Raw genomic sequence first — 22,591 nt, forward strand, 5'->3', positions numbered from 1 at the left:
ATGGTGGCCCTGCAAGATTGTAATTGAGCTGAAAATTTCCTGTCACCTGGTGATGTAGCCATCTTAATGTCATAGCACAATATTCGTGGTGATGCTAGTGTAAAGTAAGCCTGCAGTATTTCCAGTCATATAAAATTGATAATAAACCACTATGTTACTGGATTGTATATTTACCATACTATTTAGCATTACTTTAGAGTGTACTCCTTCTACTTATAAAAAAAGAGTTGACTATAAAACAGCCTGAGAGATTTTTCAGGAGGAATTCCAGAAGAAAGCATCGTTATCTTAAGAGAGGACAGCCCCGTGCATGTTATTGCCCCTGAATACCTTCCAGTGGCACAAGATGTGGAGGTGGAAGACAGTGATGTTGATGATTCTGTCCCTGTGTAGGCTTACACTACTGTGTGTGTGTCTTAGATTTTGTTTTTTAACTTTTATGAGATGGATTCTCACTTTGTCACCCAGGCTGGAGTGCAGTGGCGTGATTGCGGCTCACTGCAGCCTTGAAATCCTGAGCTCAAGGGATCCTCCTGCCTCAGCCTCCCAAGTAGGTGGGAATACAGGTGTGAGGCTGAGGCAGGAGGATCCCTTGAGCCCAGGAGTTTGAGACCAGCCTGGGCAACATAGTGAGACCCTGTCTCTACAAAAAAATAGGAAAATTAACAGGACCTAGTGGCATATCCCTGTAGTCCCAGCTACTCATGAGGCTGAGGTGAGAGGATTGCTTGAACCCAGGAGGTCAAGGCTTCAGTGAGCAGTGATTGTGCCATTGTACTCTACCCTGAGTGACAGAGCGAGACCCTGTCTTTAAAAAAATTAAAGTAAATTTTAAAATAGAAAAAAAGCTTATAGAATAAAAATATAATAAAAGGAAATACTTTTTTACAGCTGTACAATGTGTTTGTGTTTCAGGCTAGGTATTATTACAAAAGAGTTAATGCTACTCTCACTTATTTGCATGTTGTGGGCTTTCCTGAATGGGATGAGGATGGGTAGAATTTTAAGCAGTGATCAGATAATCAGGGGACCAGAAGCCTATGTTATCAGTACTGTAGTTCTAGAGAACAGCATTTACTAAGGTTACAATACTAATTTGTTCATTATGACTTTTATTCTTCAGTAGTATGTGGGATCTCTTTTCAGAGATAGATTTTCAATGAGGAATAAGGCAAGGCTAGATAAAGAAGACTTAAGCAGAGTAGTGATACATCTGTGTTGTAAATGAGCAGGCATGATGCTATTAATATTTCTTAGTGATGAAACAAAATTTGTGATCATATAATCAACGTTTCACAATGTGATGAGTTAGTGAAATTTTCAGGAACACTGTTTGTGTTAATGCTAACATATAAAGTCTATGCATTGTGATTTTACTAGTAAAATAAAACATGTTTAGCTTTCAAATTTATAGCCTTCCTCCCTTCATCTGTGGAGTTTATAAGTGAACAAAAGAATCAACATCCAATTAAGAACATCAAGCTCAGTAAAAAATTTGATTGCCATATTTATTTATTGTTATAAAATAATACTTTGAAATATCTTAGGGGCTCATTTGATTACTCACATGCTTACAAATTATTTAATGATTGTCTTACTAAAAAAATGTTATTTTGTTTACTTATCTGGCATTTTTGACTTTCATACAAATCTGGATATCTCACATGTGAATATACATTGTTGGAGGGAAAGTTAAAATGTAGTTTTTAAGAAAGACTTAGAAGGTAATTTTATTTGTTTTTAATGTTAATTTTTACATATTTTTGTATATGAATTCATACTCATTTTCATAGGGGCCATTTCTGGGTAATTTATAAAGAAAAGGGGTTTAGTTGGCTACAGTTATACAGGTGATACAGGAAGTATGGTGCTGGCATCTCCTTTGCTTCTGGAGAGGTCTCAAGAAACTTAAAATCATGATGGAAGGCAAAGTTGGAGCAGACACATCACATGGTCAGAACAGGAGCAAGAGAAAGAGAGCAGGGAGATGCCACACACTTTGAAATGACCAAGTTTTATGAGAACTCACTGTCATAAGAACAGTACCAAGGGGATGGTACTAAACCATTTGTGAGAAATTGACCTCCATAATCCAGTCACCTCCCACTCGGCCCCACCTCCAACACTTGGGATTATAATTAGACATGAGATTTCGGTGGTGTTGCATATCCAAACTATGTCAGAAACCAAAAGGCTAGAGTTCATTCCTCAGTCAGTCTTCTATCTTTATAAACTTGGGCTTGAAACCAGGCTCAGCTATTTAGATGTTACCATCTCTATGTAGGCAACATACCAACACAAAAGAATAGTCAAAGGTCCTTCTGGGTTTTAGCTGTGGCGAAGGTGAACCCAGCAGCTCTCCAGTCTTAGTTTGGGACGTGCAGCACCAGGGATACTAAGACTCTTCTTGTGGTGGGATTTTAGCCATGCCTCGCTTTTCTTGCTTGCTGTCCATTTTCTAGGCTAGGTTTCCAAGTTGCTTGATTTGGAGAGCAAGCTGATACCCTTCTGATAATGTCTCTGTTTACAGAATATACTTTTTTCCAACCAAGTATCCTAATAAATAATGTGTATAGTATAGTTTTCACGGTTGTAACTAATATGCCAGCCATTCTTGTCATGGATTAGAGTTAATTGTTTTTATACCCTAGCTAGCTTATTTGTTAACAATGTCTTTCATGAAGTATTTATGTTCCTGGAGGCCTCAGAGGTACTACTCACTAGAGATTTGAAATCCTCCCATTTTATTATAAAATTCCAAAGCTCCTCTTCTCACTGCATTGGATAACAAAACTGGTTCCTTTTGCTGGTCAGGAGCTAAAGGAACTTAAAATGTCTTTGATTTTGCCAGTCAAGAAAAAAAAAAAAAAACCCATATGAATGATAACCTCTCATTTACAAAGTATATAGGACACAGAGCTGTAGGTTGCTCCAGGGCTGCTGCAGCTGATGATGGAGTTGTACTGAGGACTGTTCATCTGTTGAATTGTGTCCTCCAAAAAGATCTTGAAGCCTGTGACAGGACTTCCATCCTAATCCCCCAGTAACTATGAATGTGACCTTATCTAGGAATAGGTTTTTGCAGACAATTAAGACGAAGTCGTTATAGAGCAGCCACTAATCCAGTATATAAGCCAAGGATGCCTGAGGCTAGAGGCTACCTGGTGCTGGGAAAGAGGCACGGAACAGATTATCCCCCACAGCCCTCAGAAGAAACTAACACTGCCAGCTTGACCTTGGACTTCTAGCCTCCAGAACTGTTAGATGATACATTTCTGTCATTTAAGCCACCCAGTTTGTGGTATTTTGTTTTGGTGGCTCCAGGAAACTAATACTAATACAGGAACTTTTACCTAATCTTGGCAAGCAGTTATGGCTTCTTGCCAAACCAAAACAACCATGGGACTACATACTCACAGAGGTAGAAAATTCTTCTGAAGGATACCTATTTGCCAAACCAAACATCCATTTGACTATGTACTCACAGAGGTAACAACGTCTTCTGAAGGACACCTATTAGCAGCCTAAACTTGCCTCTAAGAAACCCAGCCTACTCTTTTTGGCAGACTGCTGAAGGCAGCTACTGCTATGGTCTGAATGTTTGTTTTCCCCCAAACTTCCTGTGTTGAAACTTGATCATCCATGTGATCGTGTTGGAGTTTGGGCCTATGAGAGGTAATTGGGTTATGAGGGTTTGAATGGGATTAGTGTTTCCCATAAAAGAGGCCCCAAAGTTGCCTGGCCTCTTCCATTGTGTGATGACACAGTCCATTGGTGCCATCTATGAACCAGGAAGCAGGCCCTCACCAGACACTAAATCTGCTAGTGCCTTGCTTTTGGATTCCCCAGCCTCCAAAACTGTCAGAAATAAATTTCTGTTGTTTATAAGCCACCCATCCTATTGTATTTTACTGTAGCAGCCTGATATCGTAAGGCTGTGTCCCCACCCAAATCTCATCTTGAATTGTCGCTCCCATAACCCCCATGTGTCATGGAAGGGACCCAGTGGGAGGTAATTGAATCATGGGGATGAGTTTTTCCCATGCAGTTCTTGTGATAGTGAAAGTCTCACAAGATCTATTTTATAAAGGGCAGCTCCCCTGCACTTGCTCTTGTCCACCGCCATGTAAGATGTGCCTTTACCCCTCCCTCACCTTCTGCCATGATATGCTTCCCCAGCCATGTGGAACTGCGAGTCCATTAAACCTCTTTTTATATTACCCAGTCTTGGGTATGTCTTTATTAGCACTGTGAGAATGGACTAATACAGTAAATTGTTACCAGTAGAATAGGGTACTGCTATTAAGATACCTGAAAATGTGGAAGTGACTTTGGAACTGGCAGAAGTTGGGACATAAAAGAGGCCCCAAAGTTGCCTGGCCTCTTCCATTGTGTGATGACTTAGAAGGGCTTGGAAGAAGACAGGAAGATGTGGGAAAGTTTGGAGCTTTCTAGAGACTTGTTGAATGGTTTTGACCAAAAAGTCCAGGCTGAGGTGGTCTCAGATGGAGATAAGGAACTTATTGGGAACTGGAGCAAAGGTGATTCTTGCTATGCTTTAGTAGAGAGACTGGTGGTCTTTTGCCCCTGCCCTAAAGATCTGTGGAACTTCAAACTTGAGAGAGATGATTTAGGTTATTGGACAGAAGAAATTTCTAAGTGGCAAAACATTTAAGAAGCAGAACATAAAAGTTCGAAAGATTTGTACTTGCTTTAGCAGCAAATAATAGGGGGAAAAAACGTTTGGGAAATTTGCAGCCTGATGATCTAATAGAAAAGAAACACCCATTTTCTGGGAGAAATTCAGGCCTGCTACAGAAATGCACATAAGTAAGGAGGAGCCAAATGCTGATCATCAAGACAATGGGGAAAATATCTCCAGGGCATGTCAGGGACCTTCATAGCAGCCCCTCCCGTCACAAGCACAGAGGCTTAGGAGGGAAAAATAGCTTCCTGGGCCAGGTCCAGGCACCCCCCCCCCCGCCCCCGCCACTTGCTGTGGCCAGCCTAGGGACTTGGTGCCCTGCATCCCAGCTGCTTCAGCTCTAGTTGTGGCTAAAGGGGGCAAAGGTACAGCTCAGGACATGTCACCTTCAGAGGGTGCAAACCCGAGGCCTTGGCAGCTTCCATGTGGTGTTAAGCCTGCAGATGCACAGAAATCAAGAATTGAGATTTGGGAACCTCCTCCTAGATTTCAGAGGATATATGGAAATGCCTGGATGTCTAGGCAGAAGTTTATTGCAGGGGCAGGACCCTCATGGAGAACCTCTGCTAGGGCAGTGCATAAGGGAAATGTGGGGTTGGACCCCACCCATGCAGAATCCCTACTAGGGCACTGCTTAATGGAGCTGTGAGAAGAGGGCCCACTGGGGCACTGCCTAATGGAGGTGTGAGAAGAGGAGCTGTGAGAAGGGGGCCGTGAAAATGGTAGCTTGACCTACAGCTTGCACCATGTGTCTGGAAAAGCTGCAGGCACTCAACGTCAGCTTGTGAAAGCAACCAGAAGGGGGCTGTACCCTGCAAAGCCATAGGGACATAGCTGCCCAAGACCATGGGAACCTACCTCTTACATCAGCATGACCTGGATATGAGATGTGGGGTCAAAGGAATTCATTTTGGAGCTTTAAGATTTAACTGCCCTGCTGGATTTTGGACTTGCACGGGGACTGTATCCACTTTGTTTTGGCCAATTTCTTCCATTTGGAATGGCTGTATTTACCCGATGCCTGTACCCCCATTGTATGTAGGAAGTAACTAGCTTGCTTTTGATTTTACAGGCTCATAGGCAGAAGGGATTTGCTTTGTCTCAGATGAGACTTTGGACTGTGGACTTTTGAGTTCGTTCTAGAATGAGTTAAGACTTTGGGGGACTGTTGGGAAGGCATGATTTGTTTTGAAATGTGAGACATATTTGGAAGGGGCCGGGGCAGAATGATATTGTTTGGCTGTGTCCCCACCCAAATCTCATCTTGAATTGTAGCTCCCATAATCCGCACATGTCATGGGAAGGACCTGGTAGGAGGTAATTGAATCATGGGGGGCAGGTCTTTCCCATACTGTTTTTGTATGGTTTTGTAAACAACAGTTACCCTCCACTCACTCTCTTGTCTGCCTCCATGTAAGATGTGCCTTTGCTCCTTCTCTGCCTTCTGCCGTGATTGTGAGGCCTCCCCAGCTATATGAAACTGTAAATCCATTAAACCTTTTTCCTTTTTTTTTTTTTTTGAGATGGAGTCTTGCTCTGTTGCCCAGGCTGGAGTGCAATGGTGCAATCTTGGCTCACTGCAACCTCTGCCTCCTGGATTCAAGCGATTCGCCTGCCTCAGCCTCCTGAGTATCTGGGACTACAGATGTGTGCCACCATGCCAAGCTAATTTTTGTATTTTTAGTAGAGATGGGGTTTCACCATGTTGGCTAGGATGGTCTTGATCCCTTGACCTTGTGATCTGCCCACCTCAGCCTCCCAAAGTGTTGGGATTACAGGCGTAAGCCACCGTGCCCAGCCAACCTCTTTTTCTTTATAAATTACCCAGTCTCGGGTATGTCTTTAGTAGCAGCATGAGAATGGGCTAATACATAGCGCAAACAAACAAAGGGCGCTAACATGGTTTTACTGTATCTGACTGATTGAGATATGATGAAACCAACTCATTGTGTTATCATCTTGGGGAAGATTCCTGGGCCCACAGCCAGTACATTAAAATCCTCAACATTAACTTGGAAATTTTTATTTTTAGCAATCAGTACTAGCCTCAAAACCATTTTTATATCAGATTCTGTATATCAAAGCCGCCAAATTTAGTAGTTTTCCTTAAAATACCACTCACTTTTCTCTCCTACTTAAAAATTAGATGCATTTTTCTTCTCATTTTAGGGGTGTGAGGGGGGAAGGAGGGTATCAGATGACAAGTAGCTTATGATCAAGACAAATGATACCAGTGAAAATCTGCCAGAGTCTTCCTTTAGGCATATTGTCTTGAGTTACAGGTGTTTGATTGAGAGAAGAAATGACTATCAAAGACCAAAGAGCATATCTTCAGTTTTATTGTTGGGAAACTACGATTGCAAAGTGGTTCAAAGTCATTTCTTATACCACTGTACAATACATACACACATTTAGGAAACTTAAAAAAACGTTCTTTAAAAAACTGTGCTAATAAGATTTACCCTATTTTACTGGCCAAGCATAAAAAATCCTAAATGTACCTTTCTCTAATTTTCCTTGTACAATCTTATTGACTTTTTTTTTTTTTACACCTAATCCATATATGCGTAGAACTGAGACTATTATTTTACTGCAACAACTTTTATAAAAAGGATACGAAGTTCAAAAGTATATTTTTTAATCAAGAGTACTTAATATTTGTAAACACTAAGAAACAAATGTACTCCCTATCCAAACCTCTAGCTGCCATTTGCACACTATTTTAAGGTGAAGTCCCTCATTTCTTGAATTACTTACACTGAGCTGAGCAGGCTTACATGGTTCCACTTCCTCCTTAAGTATTCGTTATTTGGGCCTAAGTAATTTCATTGGCATGGGTATTTCCTGAACACCCACTCAGAGGGTCCCACTTTGCAGCAGGAGTTCTCATATCTGGACTTGAGAATGATTTACAGTGACTGTTCAGATTTGAAGACAGAGTTACTTCAAAAATGTATACCTCTTCTTAAAGTCATTTCTTCCAGAACTCTGGACATTCCATAACTGGGCGTGTGTGTTATGAGTAGAATAAGTGCAGTGCTGGCATCTTGCTCAAGAGGGACGGGTACTGGTTTAGAATTACAGCTTATCTTAGAAGATTCTTTTCTCATAATACCTTCATTTTAGGAAGAAGAAAGAGGACAAAGGCAGAACTGATGGAATCACATAAAATAACAACTAATGCCATCTGTTGGGTAGTGTGCTTAACAAATACCTGTTTAATGTGTAAATGCTCTTTAGCTGTTTCTCTTTTATAACATAAACCAGGCCTGGTGTCCTGTTCTTCACTTTCCTTTCTCCCTTGTCCTTTGACTGTTGTTTGCAGCTTCCGTCCTTTCCCATTATCTACTACAGCTTGCTCTCTGACTCATCGAAGGCACATGGGTGTTTCAAGAGAGAATGGTATCCTGTATTTAAACCATTAAACTTGCTATTATAACAGGAGCTAAAAAGTGAAAAAATAGAGACAAGAAATAAAGCAGAGATTTGTTATCCATGAGCTTGGTGCTATTGATAATTATGAAGAGAGGAGATACTAAGTATCATTCTGAACAGTAACTTGAGATAGTTGAAAGTGCTGGAATTGAGTTCAAAAGACCTAGGTCTAGGTCTTGGATCTGTTGACATTAGCTGTACGGTCAAGTCAGCCCTTTCTGAGCTTCAGTGTTTTCATCTGACAGGTGGGAAAAACATGTCTTTACTGCCAAAAGCAAGCTGTGGACATCAAATGAGATGGTCTAAACTTCCTTCTAAATGATAAAAATTTTATATAAACATAAGCTGTTTGATGGATTAGAAATGGATATGAAGAAGAAAAGTGTGGTTTAAAATCATTAGTAAAATTTTATTAAAATTTAGAAATGTAAACTAAATATAGTGGACTTTCTCCATATAGGGCCCTATATTAATTTTTTTTTTCTAACTCACTAAGTTACTGACCCTGAGTGATCACTTCAGTCTCTTCATTTTATAATGCTCTAACCTTCAGCTTGTAGGAGCCTGTGAAGATGGTCTGTGCTGTCACTAAAGCCAGGTCCTAAAAGGCAGATTTGTATCTCACTTGAAAAAATGCAGTTTCACATGTTAATGGCAAGGAGAATTTTTGGCTATTGGTATAAAACAAACATCACAGTCCAAAATGAAAGAAATATTAAAGAAAAGCTTCCATGGCAATGACTTCCTGTGGAAAACTTGATCCGACCTTCAACTGCTGGATAAATTACTTTCATTTTTGAGATATATGTAGAAACCACGTTGATATCTTGGTCACCTAGAAAAATATATACATGATTTTAACTACAGAAAAGATAATTATCAATCAATAGTAAGGCAGCCCTTTGTAATTATAGAAGGGAAGCTACTTCATAAGCAGGGTAGAGTGTCACAGAAAACAAGAACAGTGGTGATCATAAGTACAAAGAATTTGATTGCTTTTTCATGCTCCAGATGTGAAATGTGTCTGTTGTTCAATATTGGGTAATTGGGGGAAGTAGAATTGCCTCAGCTCTGAGATGACTAGAAAGAGGTCATTGACATCACAGCCTTTAAACCACTTCAGAACAAAGGCATTAGGGAATTGGGTCAAGAGCAATTAGTTGAGAGATAAAAGTGGCTTCCTTTTGTTTGTCTTCCCAGTAATTATTTTCACATAATTGATGATGGGACTTAGGGAATTTCCTTTACAAAAGAGAGGAGAGGTGTTAAATGCTAATTGCCTATAGCTACAACAAACCTATGGGGACCCAATAATTTTATTTTAAAAAGATTAATACTTAAGAACCCTTCTCTCTTCAGTGGCTTTCACCTCGGGGTATAGACTAGAATCACTGGAAAAGAGTTTAGCCCCAATCCAGTTAACTTAGAATCTTTTAAGAGCTGGGGCCAAGCCATAGGTATTTAATTTAAAATGCTCCTGAAGTGTTTCTAATGTATAGCTAGGGTTGAGAACCTTTAGGTCCAGGGCTTCCTTAGCCTTCTGCATGAGCTCCTTCTCTGGGACACCCATCAGTCTAGGCTTGAGTGGTACACAGCTGATGGCTATCAGCCTCTTCGTCTCATGGGGCTTTTACGCCAGCCCTTCCATCTTCTGTCATGGAAGGGACGGAAGAAGCCAGCACCTTTCCTTCCAGGAAAGGCTGCCTCCTTTGGTCTGGTTCTGCCCTCCACTCTCCTTGGAATAAGCAGCTAAAATGACAAGTCCAGCCTGGTAAGACTGAGGAGGATCCTGGTGGAACTTCCCAGAGATGCCAGGAAGCTGCCTGTGTGTCTTCTAAGCATTCTGGTGTCTGCCCTAGGAAGTGGAAGGGGAAGTGTGGTCTCTGTCAGTGGAAGGTATGCACATAAGGTGACTCTGAACTGGATTTCTAAAAGTGAGGCTGGCATATAATGTCCCTCAGTGCTGCCAGAAATACCAACTGACATCAAGTATGGACGTTCCTACGATTTGTACCACCAACCACTGTGCTGAAAGGGTGGCGCTTACCCCATCCTCGTCTACCTGACCGATTCATAAAGAAAGCTGCTTCAAGAAAGAAAATTTAGGTGATTTAATGTGATGATTTTCCATGTCCTAAAATTCCAGAGGTGTGATTTTTCTGTAAATGCAAAACTCATATTTCACAATTTAAATGGCTGCTTAGATGTAGTTAAAAGGATTTTAAAACATTTTTGATTTACAAATGGTTTCTCTCTGGGGTTGGATGAAGACGTATGTGTGCTTGGGGAGTGACAGGCTACATATTCCTCTCTGCTGTGCCGTGCTGCTGCTTTCCAACAAGCAAAGCAGGAGGGAGTCAGCAATACAGGGAGTCACTTTGCCCTCCTGGCACCACTAATAGCTCCCCTTCTTGGTTCAATTCTGTTGTTCTTTAGAGGAAGGAAGAGACACTTGTGCTTACCAGAGTCATGTCTTAACAGTTCATCTTTTATCATCTGGAATCCATCTCCACCATTGGCCAGGAAGTTTGGGAGGATCACCTTATATACCTCATCCATTTTGAGAGGGTCATAACTGGGCACTCGACACTTGGTGCAAAGAACATCTAATTTGACTACTCTGTCTCCAGGTTTTCTGGAAAGATCATATACCACGTGGATTCCTAGAAAAGAAATGAGTCTGTTTTCACTGGTTCCAAAGGGAGATTTCTGTTTTCTAAGGAAGGGATTTTGGCCAAGCTGTAGAATTGGGGTATGGGGCTGTGGTTTTCCTTTGGTTTAAACTTGAGTGAAATTTTATCAAGAGAATCGTGACATTGCAGCCACCCTTTATCCTTGAGTCCTTCCAGGACATGTGAGAACCACTGGAAGGAAAACCAGCTCTGGATCAGAATGGGCAAAGAGTGACTCTACATGAAGAAACCACATCTTTTTTTGTTTTTCCTTCAAAATCCTGAATTGGCCTAGTAACTTGGTTCAGTGGCCTTAGCGAGAAACAGATGAGAGGCACACAGCATTTTACAATTTTGAAGATCATTAAATGGTAATCATTTGGGATTGGGCAACTTTCACAAGGCATATAGCTATGCAGTGCTTCCCTAGAGCGTCAAAACACTGCTGTTCCGTCAACTCCCTTCTGGGAAAATGGAGGATGTCCAGGTTGCCCCACAGGCGGTAGGATAGGGCCCCACTGGTTAAAAAATGAGGCCAGATTATGGTTTCCAGGTAAAATAAGGTTACTTTTAAAGGATTAGTTCACTGGACTGTCGAATTAATTATTAACAAAGTGTTTCAGAAGCCCTTGGCAATTTGGGAAGCATTTATTTCTGTCAACTTTCACTGTAGTCCATGAGATAAACAGGAAAAGGTTTTCTCCCTGTGCCCAAAGGGATTGAGAACTTGTCCCAAGACACAGTGGGGCAAGAACCAGTTGTTAAGGTGTGTCTGTGCAACAGGCTGCTCCTTCCAGGAATCATCCTGGTTAATACCAATTGGACAGCATACCTTTAAATCTTGGCATGGTTCCAGGCAGTGATGAGTTGAACATTTTAAATTAAATACCAATGGTTTGGCCCTAGCTCTTTTTTTGTTTGTTTTTGTTTTTAAAGAATATTGAATGCATAAATAAGATTTTGTTAGAAACCAGACCTCAAAGCAGCTGATCTTAGAGGGCCCATCTGATGTTCAAATCAGACTTGGCAAATATTGCTTATTGCCAGGGCTTTAGGGCTTTGACCCCAACCTAATCTCAGTGGCTCTGAGAGTCCACAGCCATTAAAGGATGATGTATTGGTATTAGATGGGGAAAAACCCAAACCCACCTGACCATAGGAATTTTGGTGAGGGGGAAGCTGAGCCAACCAGCAAGAAATCCCACGCACGTCACTTTGGATGGCCCAGCCCTACAGGATGGGTGACTTACCGCCCACCTGCAGGAACTCTCCAGTGGACTGGCCATAGCGGTGCACACTGTGCTCAAAGGCCTTCTTCAGGGTGGAACCATTTAACTGGACCAGGTCAAATGTGCCTCCAAAGGGCAATACAGCAGCCAGGTTCTCCCAGGTAATTGTGCCTGAGGATAGTCACAGATGATGCAAGAAGGAAAATAGCTTGAGAAAATACTAACCCCATGACCAGTTTCCCTAGGGCTGGGAAAAGAAATGAGGGGGACATGGGGAGGCTTTTAGAGCAGCATCAGATATGTGTAAGTGGTTTCTGGCACTTAGGGAAGGAATGGGTTTAGGAGGCCTCTGGCCCTGCCCTCCATCATTGGGCAGGATGGTGGGAGCTAACAAATGGCTATGCCTCAGAAGTTCACTGTGTTCAGTCTTAGATCTCCCAGCTTGGGGCTGGATCTCCGGTAGTTTGTTTGCATTGTTCAATTCCTCCAGACAAATAGTGTGTTCCTGCTGCCTGTCCCTGTTGTTTGACAATGGAATGCATTTGGGGCCTTATACTGATGCTAATTGGTTTTTACAGTAAATCAGGGAGGGTTACAAGAGTGTCTTGAATATTTGTCTAGTTGATTTGTTTTGCCATATTATATAATGTTGGATATCTGTAAATATGCTAAAGTAACATTTTAATCCAGTGGTATGTCTTTTCCAGGACAGAAGAGTGGTAGTTTTGTCTCTTTTCAGATGCTAAGGTGGAGGCTGTTGATAGTTTGTATAAATCAGAAACAACCAGTACTTAGCTTTGTAAGTCAGAAAGTCAGACCACACTTGAGTTCCACTAACCCTAGCTGCAGCTTCTGTGTGTGAATACTTATAAGAACATCCCAGCACTTTGGGAGGCCGAGGCAGGTGGATCACGAGGTCAAGAGATCGAGACCATCCTGGTCAACATGGTGAAACCCTGTCTCTACTAAAACTACAAAAAATTAGCTGGGCATGGTGGCGCGTGCCTGTAATCCCAGCTACTCAGGAGGCTGAGGCAGGATTGCCTGAACCCAGGAGGCGGAGGTTGCGGTGAGCCGAGATCGCGCCATTGCACTCCAGCCTGGGTAACATGAGTGAAACCCGGCCTCCAAAAAAAAAAAAAAAAAAAAAAGAACACACAAGCTTGTGTGTGTCCTTCAGGCTAGGTCCTAGACTTTAATAATTCTAGTACATGGCTGGCAGCAGAGATGAACTGAGGCTGCACATGGGTGCATTCAGGACAAGAACCCCAGGAGAAAAGGAGATGAGAGAGAGAACATGACACACTGAGGAGCTGGGCCTGGGAGCATACCGTTGTTGCGTTCATCAATGGGCGACCGGATACCACCTCCATTTAAAATGCACATGGATACATGGTTCCAGAACATTTCATCTGGGTGTCTGAGGTTGTTGTTAATCTGCAACAGTAGCACAAATTTAAATTAGTTATTCTGGATCTTCTTTCTTAGGATCAGCTCCAGGAATATGGTTAGCTCTAGTGAGGAAATAAAGCTACTTTTCCCCTACTACTGTGTTCTCAGGGATTTCTCAACTATAATTAGAACTAGTTTTATGCTCTCAGAAGTAAAAATATGACACTGTTACCAGTTCATGTCAAACTTTTAGTTTCCTCTCCTAGACCTCCCATATTTTCAGGTCAGTGGGCCTTGGCAAGATAGTCTTCTGGTTGTAGCCCTGGTGTCGGGACTGGGCTTCCCATGCAAGGTGGCCTGCAGGGCACTCCCACACAGGCTTCTCCAGGGCAGGCCGGGGCCCCCTGCCTGATTCTGAGGGCTTGGCCCTAAAGCCTGCTCAACACCAGACCTCATGCCAAAGAGAACCTGGCCTCCATGTCTATGTCTCCAGCTGATTCTCAAGTTGGCAGTTTTGGAAAGGCAGGGACAGCCTTTTGAAACTGGGGAGAATCACATCCATCTTACTTTTCTTCTACAAACTATATGTTTAGTTATAAGAAATGAATACTTTCTCATTTAGAGGGGGAAAAAAAAAAAAAGGCTGGGCACAGTGGCTCACACCTGTAATCCCAGCACTTTGGGAGGCCGAGGTAGGCAGATCACCTAAGGTCAGTAGTTCGAGACCAGCCTAGCCAACATAGTGAAACCCCATCTCTACTAAAAATATAAAAATTAGCCGGATGTGGTGTTGGATGCCTGTTATCCCAGCTACTCGGGAGGCTGAAGCAGGAGAATTGCTTGAACCCGAGAGATGGAGGTTGCAGTGAGCCAAGATTGCGCCACTACACTCCAGCCTGGGCAAGAGAGCAAGACTCCTTCTCAAAAAAAAAAAAAAAAAAAAAAAAAAAAGAAAAGAAAAAAACCCCAAAGCTGTCCTTTATTTGTTCTAGGCTCTTTAACAGAGGAATAAGCCCTGCCAACAGCCTGGGATGTTTCCCTCCAGACTTCTCTTAACATCATATACTAGCTTCTTGTTAACTACTTCTCTAGCATTAACTGCATGGTGCTGAGACACTGAGTCTCATCATGGCATGAGCATAATTGTTGTCATTTACATGGCAAGCATTTATTGAGTGCAGTTGTATCCTGGGCACTGGACATCACATGCCAAGCACTGACAGAAATGACTCCCCTGGGTGCAGGCTGTGAGCCTGTGAAAGCGGTGAGTCTGATGTAGGAGACGTTGGCTCAACAGGGCCCCCAGAGAGCTACCATGGCCATTCTGCCTGTAGACAAGTAGACAAGGGCTTGTTCTTCAGAGGTGATCTTGCTCAGCCACAGGACTTGTTATTATCATTAAAACTGTGTGTTGTCTTTCTATGCCTCTGAAAGAGGTTCCTGTCACACAAGGCCAAGGTTCTCTGGAGCCAAGTGAACAGATGAGGGAAAAACAGTATGGCCAAGTTATATCAAAGCAGATATGCTTTATCTATTATGTTGATACCCCCAGAGTAGCAGAGTTTGTGCATTTGCATCATTTTACAAAATGAAAACAACATCCAAAATTCAGACATCTAAGAACACCTTAAAATAAAGGTTTTAGTTCTTGTAAAGCAATACGTTGGTAGTTACCTGATCTCCTTTTGGTACCTTAAGAAGGTACTGAGTATGAAGCTACATCAGGCTTTTGTCTAGGCACTAATGTTTTATTTATTTTTCATATTTAATTTTAGAGACAGAGTCTCGCCTTGTTGCCCAGGCTGGAGTGCAGTGGTGCAATTATAGCTCACTGCAGCCTCCTGGGCTCAAGCCATTCTCCCTCCAAAGCATCCTGAGTAGCTGAGACTAGAAGCACATGCCACCATCCTGGCTAAAAATGTTTTTGAAATCTTTCATTTATAGCTATCGGTCTGTCCCTTCTTGCATCCTTCCTTCCTCTTTCCTCTACCTTTCCTTCCTCCCTAGCATACGTCCACTCCTGCAGATGACTTACCATAGCATCACAAATCAGGTTACCCATGTTACATTCCCTAAAGCGGCATGATTGAGAGGAGCCATCTAGATAGACAATTGTTTTCCCCAATTCCTGGGTAGAGTAATTATCCAATTTTACCCTCCATTTGTTAATGTCTGCTTTTATGCTTGGATCTAGAAGAAAGAAAAGAAGGTAGCCTAAAATTAAAGCAAATCTCATACTGGGCTAAATTCTGGAAAAGGAATGGAATGATCATCTAGCATACTTGCTGTTAGAACACATTTATTTACCATATTTGTGTGCATTTTGGTTTTGACCATGAAATTTCTTTAGGAACTTCTATTTTGTTTCCTGGTAATAAGACTTGGAATGCATCTTAATTTAAGAATATGCCGAACATCTACCAACTAATTACATCTGTAAGAGGTACCCATTGGCCACCTGGAACAGCATTAGTGGTGGTGGTAGGGGCTCTGAACGGCCCAGGAGCAGTTGTAAAGGGCCTGCTGAGATGCAGCTGGGCTGTCGCTGTCAGCGTGGTCCTGGACCCCTTTCCCATCTGGCTACTGAGAGGCCTGTGTTGTGACTACAGGCTCTCCTGGGTGATGTGCACCTCACCTTTGTGACATGATCATAGTCAACAGAAAAGGGAAGATGAAAGAAGGACAGGAGTGTGTTCTGTGTACATACAAAAATCAATGACATAAAAATGTATCTTTACTCTGAGACTCAGATGTAAAAAATAAGGTACTTCCTCATTTGATAAAGAAACTGAGGTCCATGAGATTGGGCAACTTGCCCAAGCCATACTCCCTCTAGCTGGGGGCCAGGACTTGAGCTTTGCCCTGCCCAATTTGAACCCCTTTGCTTCAGTTATCATCTTTCCTGTAAACACAAGCTGAGAGTGGCTTTTGCATGTCAGGATCAAGATTTTAAAAGACAGAGGAAGGAGTGATGCTGAGAAGACTTCAGAAACAAGTGGGGCTTTTGGCATTTGGGTGTGTTTTAAATCTATCCATGAAGCGGGTAAACTTAAGGAAGAAGCTAAATTCTTCAACAGTATTACAGTCTTTTCCTGAAATATTAAAGGAAACAAATGGGAATGAGGAAAATATTCACCTATCTACATTTTAGATGGGTGGAACATTCCCCTGAATTTCACGTACCTTCAGGAATGCTGCTGTTTAGAAGAATGGGATTTCCATGGGAAGAGATGACATTTCCTTTTTCATCAAACTCGATCTTCAGATAGCCTAGGTATTTGCCAAAAGCATAGGCCTGGACTACAGGAACCTTCCGCCCATCTTCAGAAGTGACTATGAATGGGTACTTCCCAGCAGGCACCTCTTTGGAAGGTGGATTGCCTGAAATAAAAGAGCCACCACTGATCAAGTCAGGCTTTGTACATGGCTGGCCACGGGCCAGCAGGCCACTGGCTGGATGACAGAGTTTCAAATTGATTCGCCATCTGTTGCTCTACATAGCTAGTCTTTCAGAGCCCGCCTAAGCATTTGCCCATTTTTGAATGCTCTTTTGGTATATGAATCCTACCATTCTCAACTCAGCAGGCATTTACCAAGCTCTTCCTAAGCCCCGGGCATTGTGCCTGTGCTGTGGGGCACACAAAGATGGAACACTGCTAGGAATATCCTACCTACCTCCTGGCTGACTCTGGCTCCATTCTCACTAGCCAGGTGGATTGGCCAAGCCACTTTACCTTACTGTACTTCCATTTCCTTCCCTGTAAAGTGGGCGAAATCCATTTTAAACAATACCTATTTTACAGGGCTGTTGAGAGGATTAAATATCTAAATTCCTTAGCTGGGTGCCTGGCACATTGTAGATGCTCAGTAAATATACAATAAGTTTGTATTTTTTCCCTTATGAGGGAATAGCAATCTCTAGAAATCCCAGACATAGACTTCAAAGTTTAAAATCTTTGGTAGAAAATGCAGAGGTGACAAAGAGCTGTTCTAGGGGTTTGCTGCTAAACTTTGCATCCCTTCAGGTGTCTTTTAGAAGAACCACATTCACCCCGGGGGCCGACCAGCATGTACACTCCCCACCCCAGCCAGCCCTCACACTGGTCAGCATCAGGTTCTGCAGGCCTCTATCTCAAAGGGGAGGTATGGGAACTGCTCATCACTCAGAAGTTGGAGGCCCACCACTGCTTGGGGTAGTGGGGAGTATGCAGAAGGGTAGAGAGTGTGGCCATACAGGGAACAGGCAGCCCAGCCTTTAATCAGTTGGCACATTTAAGTTCCTTAACTGTAGCCCTCCTTCAGGCACACTGTGACTTATATCTTACTTCCAAGAAGACAATAGCACAGTTTAGCTGTTTCAAATTAGAGACTATGGGACAGATTCACTTGACCCCACTACTGTTTCTATCATCTCCCTCATCATACCCGTGACCAGTCCTTCCTATTGGATATTTATAGAGGGTCCAGATAACTTCGTCACATGTTGATTACACACATGAAGCTGTTAAGAGAATCAGCCATGAGCCAGGCCCTGGGCTTAATCTCGTTTAGTCATCCAAGTTTCCCATGGGGCAGGTCCTCTATTATATATACTCTGCAGACGAGAAAATTGGTTGTCATAGACAAAGTACCCAGGATCACAGCTGGTACGTGATAAGGGTTGGGAGAAGGCAGGCTGAAAAGCCAGGCTGTGAGGTATGGGAGCTTAGGTTTTCTGTACTACCCACAAAGCCTACCATGTATTTTTTTCCCTAAAGTCTGCAAGCTGGTGGTGAAAGGCCACTTACCAAATCAAATGCAAACCCAGGATTTATTTGCATCTTTGTGTCCAAGCTCTTTCTGGGCTTCTTTTTTCACATAAGACAAGCCGGAGTAACATGTTATGTAGAACTCAATCCTGCCATGCTCCTATGCCAAGAGCAGCTTGGAACGTAACACGTTCGCCCTTTCAGCTCAATAACCAGAAGCATCCGACTTGAGATCCAATGAAAGCCTTTGTTTCATCTCCATCTGTAGTGGATGCAGATGTTGTCTGTCACAGAGGCAGATAATGTGATGCATGGAAGGTTACCACCCTACTCGGCCTCATTCTGCTCTGTGCTGGTCCTCCATTGGGCAAGCCTGGCGCCTGGTCTTTACTTCAGGGGACCAGGTGGTTATGGCAGCCTCTCTTCCTCCAATCATAGATGCTTGGGACGGTGCAGTTTCCCAAATGTCCACAAGGTGGCGGAGAACACCCGGCCCAGGAGGAGAAAGCACTAATTGCAGATACCAGGAACTCTGTCGGTTAACCCGAGAGCTAGGCAAGCCAGATTTTTTTTTTTTTTTTGGCCTTTATCTTTCTGCTGTCCATAGAAATATCTCAGTTTAAAAAGGATGTAAAAGTTAGGAATCCAGTAATCCGGTCAGAGGCTTCAGCATGCACTCTGCAAACAGGGACCAGCAATCTCAGCTCCAGAAAACATTCATTCATTTGGGAAGACCTTCATGATCCTTTTGCTATTGGCATATTAAATGGGCCTAATCAGGAACAAGGAAGATGCTAACCATGCAGCTGGGGCAATAGCTGGTCTAGTTTGGCTAATTTCCGCCTCCTCCACAGCTGAGCCCTTTCTGCTCTCCTTCAACTTGGCAGCCCCAGAAAACCACTGGCACAGAGAGCAGTCCAGGGCTTCACATTTTCCACATCATTCCATGCTGTTCAGCCGAAGATGTTCATGCCCAGAATATTTTTGCCACAAAGAACTACACATCTGTCTTTAGAAACCTATCTTAGCAGGAGGGAAGATGTTCACCAGAACTCTGTTCCAGTCATCTAGCCAGGAATTCATTTAGGAACCAAACCCAAAAAGGCTATGGAGTTGTGGACTGACACCTGGAGTTGATAAAGGCTGCATTTCCCAGCATAGTGCGGATGCTTGAAGGAACCTCAAAGGACTCTGTCCTGGGAGCCAAGGAATGCAGTGAATCTACGTGTGGGTCTGGACAATTGCCCTCCCAGGGTCACATGGTAATGGAAGTACCAGGAAGCAGCCTTTTCTTTATCTTTTTTCTTTCTTCCTTTCCTCTACCTTCCCTCCCTCCCTCTTTTCCTTTTTTCTTTCCTTCCTTCCTCTTTTTTTTCTTTCTTCCTCTCCTTTCTTTCAATAGGGTCACATTCTTTTGCCCAGGCTAGAGTTCAGTGGTCTCAGATTCCTGGGCTCAAGCCACCCTCTCGCCTTGGCCTCCAAAAGTGCTGGGATTGTAGGCGTGAGCCAGCACACCTGGTCTGACGTGGTTTTCAATGAACTGAAGTATAGAATGTTTTAAGGCAGTCTATGCTATGATTTTAACACAAGAACTGGTTTATGAGTTCCTAAATTGAGACCCCATAAGAGAAGTGGATAAAAAGGACTGGTAATTAGGTTATTTCAAATGATTGCTTCTAAGGGACTTGAGTTTCTTTTAAATTACTTGGAAGTGCACACTCCCTGGATGCTACTTTTATCTGTCTACTTCTCTGCACTTCCTCAAGCAAGCTAGTTGTGACCACTATTATCTTGTGCGTAGGTTACTATGACAGCTTCCTAGTCTCTGTAGGTCTCTCCTATGCCTCTTTCTATTCCAGTCTCCACACAGCAGCCTGAGTGATCTTTCTAAAAAATAAGTATGATCATGCACTTCCTGATTTTACATATTTCCTACTGGGCATAGGCAACACGTTAACAGTTTTAATGTGAATATCCTAACCTATATGACCTACATGATGTGGCCCTTTCTTGTCAAGCCAGCTTCATCTAGAACATTCAGCCTGCCCTTCAGGATTCTTAGCCTTTTCCCGTTCCTAGACCACACCCACATGCCCAGGAACCTTATGGAGTAAGGGCTTTTGAAGCCAGAGGCCTACATGTGAATTAGTTACATCTTTTGCTTACCTCTTTATTCATCTGTAAAGTGAAAAAAAGTAAAAACACCTGCCTTACAGAGTTATTGTGTGGATTAAAGAAGAGCAATTGGAAGTCTGACTCAACTCAAGGGAAGTGCTTAATAAAGATTGACAATGATTATTGACCAGGTTAACCCCTGGACATCTTTCTGATCTTAGCCCTAATGTCAGTCCCTCAGGAAAACACTCACTGATGATCCCCTAGACTTGGCCAAATCCTCCTTTTGTGTGCTCTGATAGCATATTGTACTTTTCCTTTCATACAATGTTTTGTAATTACATAGAATATGATTTATTTGTGTAATTATGTATTTTTTAAAAATCTGATTGGGTCAGTATCTCTTTCAAGACATTTAGTTCCATGAGGGCAGGGGCAGCTGTGTTTCTAGGATTTGCCTAGCATGTGGTAGGTGCTAGATAAATGTTTGTTGAATGACTAAACTTCAGGAGTTTAGCAAACACTTTTCTACAGATCATACAAGATTATTATGTTTTCCCTGTGTTGGAATTATGTAGAAGCCAGCAATGCCTGAGTGCTAGCCCTCTACCCCAGGTCCCCTCAATTCAATGTCATCAACTATGCAGCTGGGTGGACACTAGTGAAGAGGAACCTGAACTGGGAGTTGGGATACAGGAGAATGGGTTTTGCTATTAGCTCAGTTTCGGTCTGGTTTCTAGACCATGGGAGAGACATTTAGTCCCTGGGGCCTAATTTTATTTTCTAAATTTGTAAAACAAAAGATTTGACTAGTAGTTTAAATCAAATAAATTTCATTAGCAGGTTTTTTTTTTTTTTTAGCTATGAATATCTTTAACACACAAGAAATCCTTTGCAGCAAGGCAAGCCAATAGAGCAGGAAAGCTGAGTTGCTCAGGCTGCAGCCTCGGTAGAGCTGGAGCCCGGGACTAGGTTCCTGCCACCAGAGCCCCTCAGAGCACAGCACAGAGGCCCCTGGCCTAGAAGTCCCCTCCAGCTCTCCAGTCAGGTCTGGCTGCTGCCTCTGCTTCCTCTAGTCTAGGAGCCCCTTCAGGTGACCAGAACAGAGCATGTGCTCCAGTCATCACAGCCCATTCAAGAGGTGTCCAGCAACCAGAGGAGCAACCACTGTCTCTTCAGCCATCTCTGTACCAGAAGGTGATGCGCAAGCTGTCATTCAACTTTAAGGAATTTGAGGGGTCGGGTATTGGTATCTATGCTCAGACTTACGTCACTCTGGTTTGCACATGCTTCGATTTCCTGCTCAAATTCTTGCCTCTGGCCTTTCAATAATGACCTAGGAGGTCTAAAAGAGATTGTGCATCTTCCAGTAGTATCCAGAGTGGGCAAAGCCCTCATGAAATCTGATCCAGGCCATCTGCTTGTACCCAAGCCTGACTGGCTGGGCAAAGCAGGGAACCTGTAGGGAGGGAACAGTTCACCACACATTTAGTCACTCGTTCAACAGATGTTTACAGAGCTCCAGTGAGTGCTCAGCGTTTTGGATCTCCACTGCCTAGCAGGGCCAGGTCCATGGTCTGTGCGTCATCTTTTGGAATGGCTGCTCCATGGAGACAGAGTAGGGAAAGCGAGCAAATCTCCAGCTTTCTGCCAGCCTCTTCTCTTCACATGGAATCTGGCCATCTCCACAGCTCAGCATTGTTCCAGATATTAGGATTCCTATTCATTTCCTACATTATAGAACAGGCTTCTGTACAACCATTTTAAAAATAAAAAAAAAACTGCTGAAACACAGCTACCTCCTGATTCCATCACCATGGCCTGTTTTAAAATGCAGTGGCCAAAAGAATGGGGTGGAGAGAGAGAGAGATTAATTTTCATCTTGACATGCCTATGTAGTTCCATTTACTAATGGTGTTCTTTTCAGAAGTAACGACTTTATTTCTTGAGATTAAAAAGGTAACTGTGACCATACATTGATATACTCCTGATATATAAGCATTTGGCCAGAGGTCTTCCTACAGTGGTCATCTGTGGCTGTGTGAAAGACTGTGTGCAGTCGGTGAATGGTCTGAATGGCCAGTTCCCTTGAGTCTTTCCTTCCCATCATGCTGGTGTGCAATGCAGTGTGGAGTACTTCAGATAAGCTTGGAACCTGGAGGTCATCTGGAATGAATGGCCAAAGCTCTGGTTCCAAGTCATGACAGAGTACTTGGAGAGTCTCTTATAGATGAGCAGTCATGAATTCCCAGCCATAAATGTTTCTTGGCTTGGATTAAACATATACTCTTAGGG

General features: G+C 42.9%; 1 protein-coding gene across 2 annotated transcripts in view; it reads right to left on the reverse strand.

The window, feature by feature from the left end:
* Nucleotides 1-7,024: 7,024 nt before the first annotated feature.
* NT5E (5'-nucleotidase ecto) overlaps nucleotides 7,025-22,591 on the reverse strand; it is a 46,406-nt gene continuing 30,839 nt past the window's right edge. Inside the window, exons 4-9 of one of the 2 annotated variants that reach the window (XM_032275342.1) lie at nucleotides 16,617-16,814; nucleotides 15,469-15,623; nucleotides 13,373-13,478; nucleotides 12,063-12,212; nucleotides 10,603-10,803; nucleotides 7,025-8,975 (exon numbers count right to left, since the gene is read on the reverse strand). In XM_032275342.1, coding sequence (XP_032131233.1) covers nucleotides 8,812-8,975; nucleotides 10,603-10,803; nucleotides 12,063-12,212; nucleotides 13,373-13,478; nucleotides 15,469-15,623; nucleotides 16,617-16,814 — 974 coding nt within the window. In that variant the 3' untranslated portion in view covers nucleotides 7,025-8,811. The remainder of the gene's footprint in view (nucleotides 8,976-10,602; nucleotides 10,804-12,062; nucleotides 12,213-13,372; nucleotides 13,479-15,468; nucleotides 15,624-16,616; nucleotides 16,815-22,591) is intronic. The other variant, XM_032275344.1, reaches the window with a different exon arrangement.

Source organism: Sapajus apella, unplaced genomic scaffold (genome assembly GCF_009761245.1).
Source record: "Sapajus apella isolate SASKATOON/1434 unplaced genomic scaffold, GSC_monkey_1.0 scaffold6, whole genome shotgun sequence".
NCBI lineage: Eukaryota > Metazoa > Chordata > Mammalia > Primates > Cebidae > Sapajus > Sapajus apella.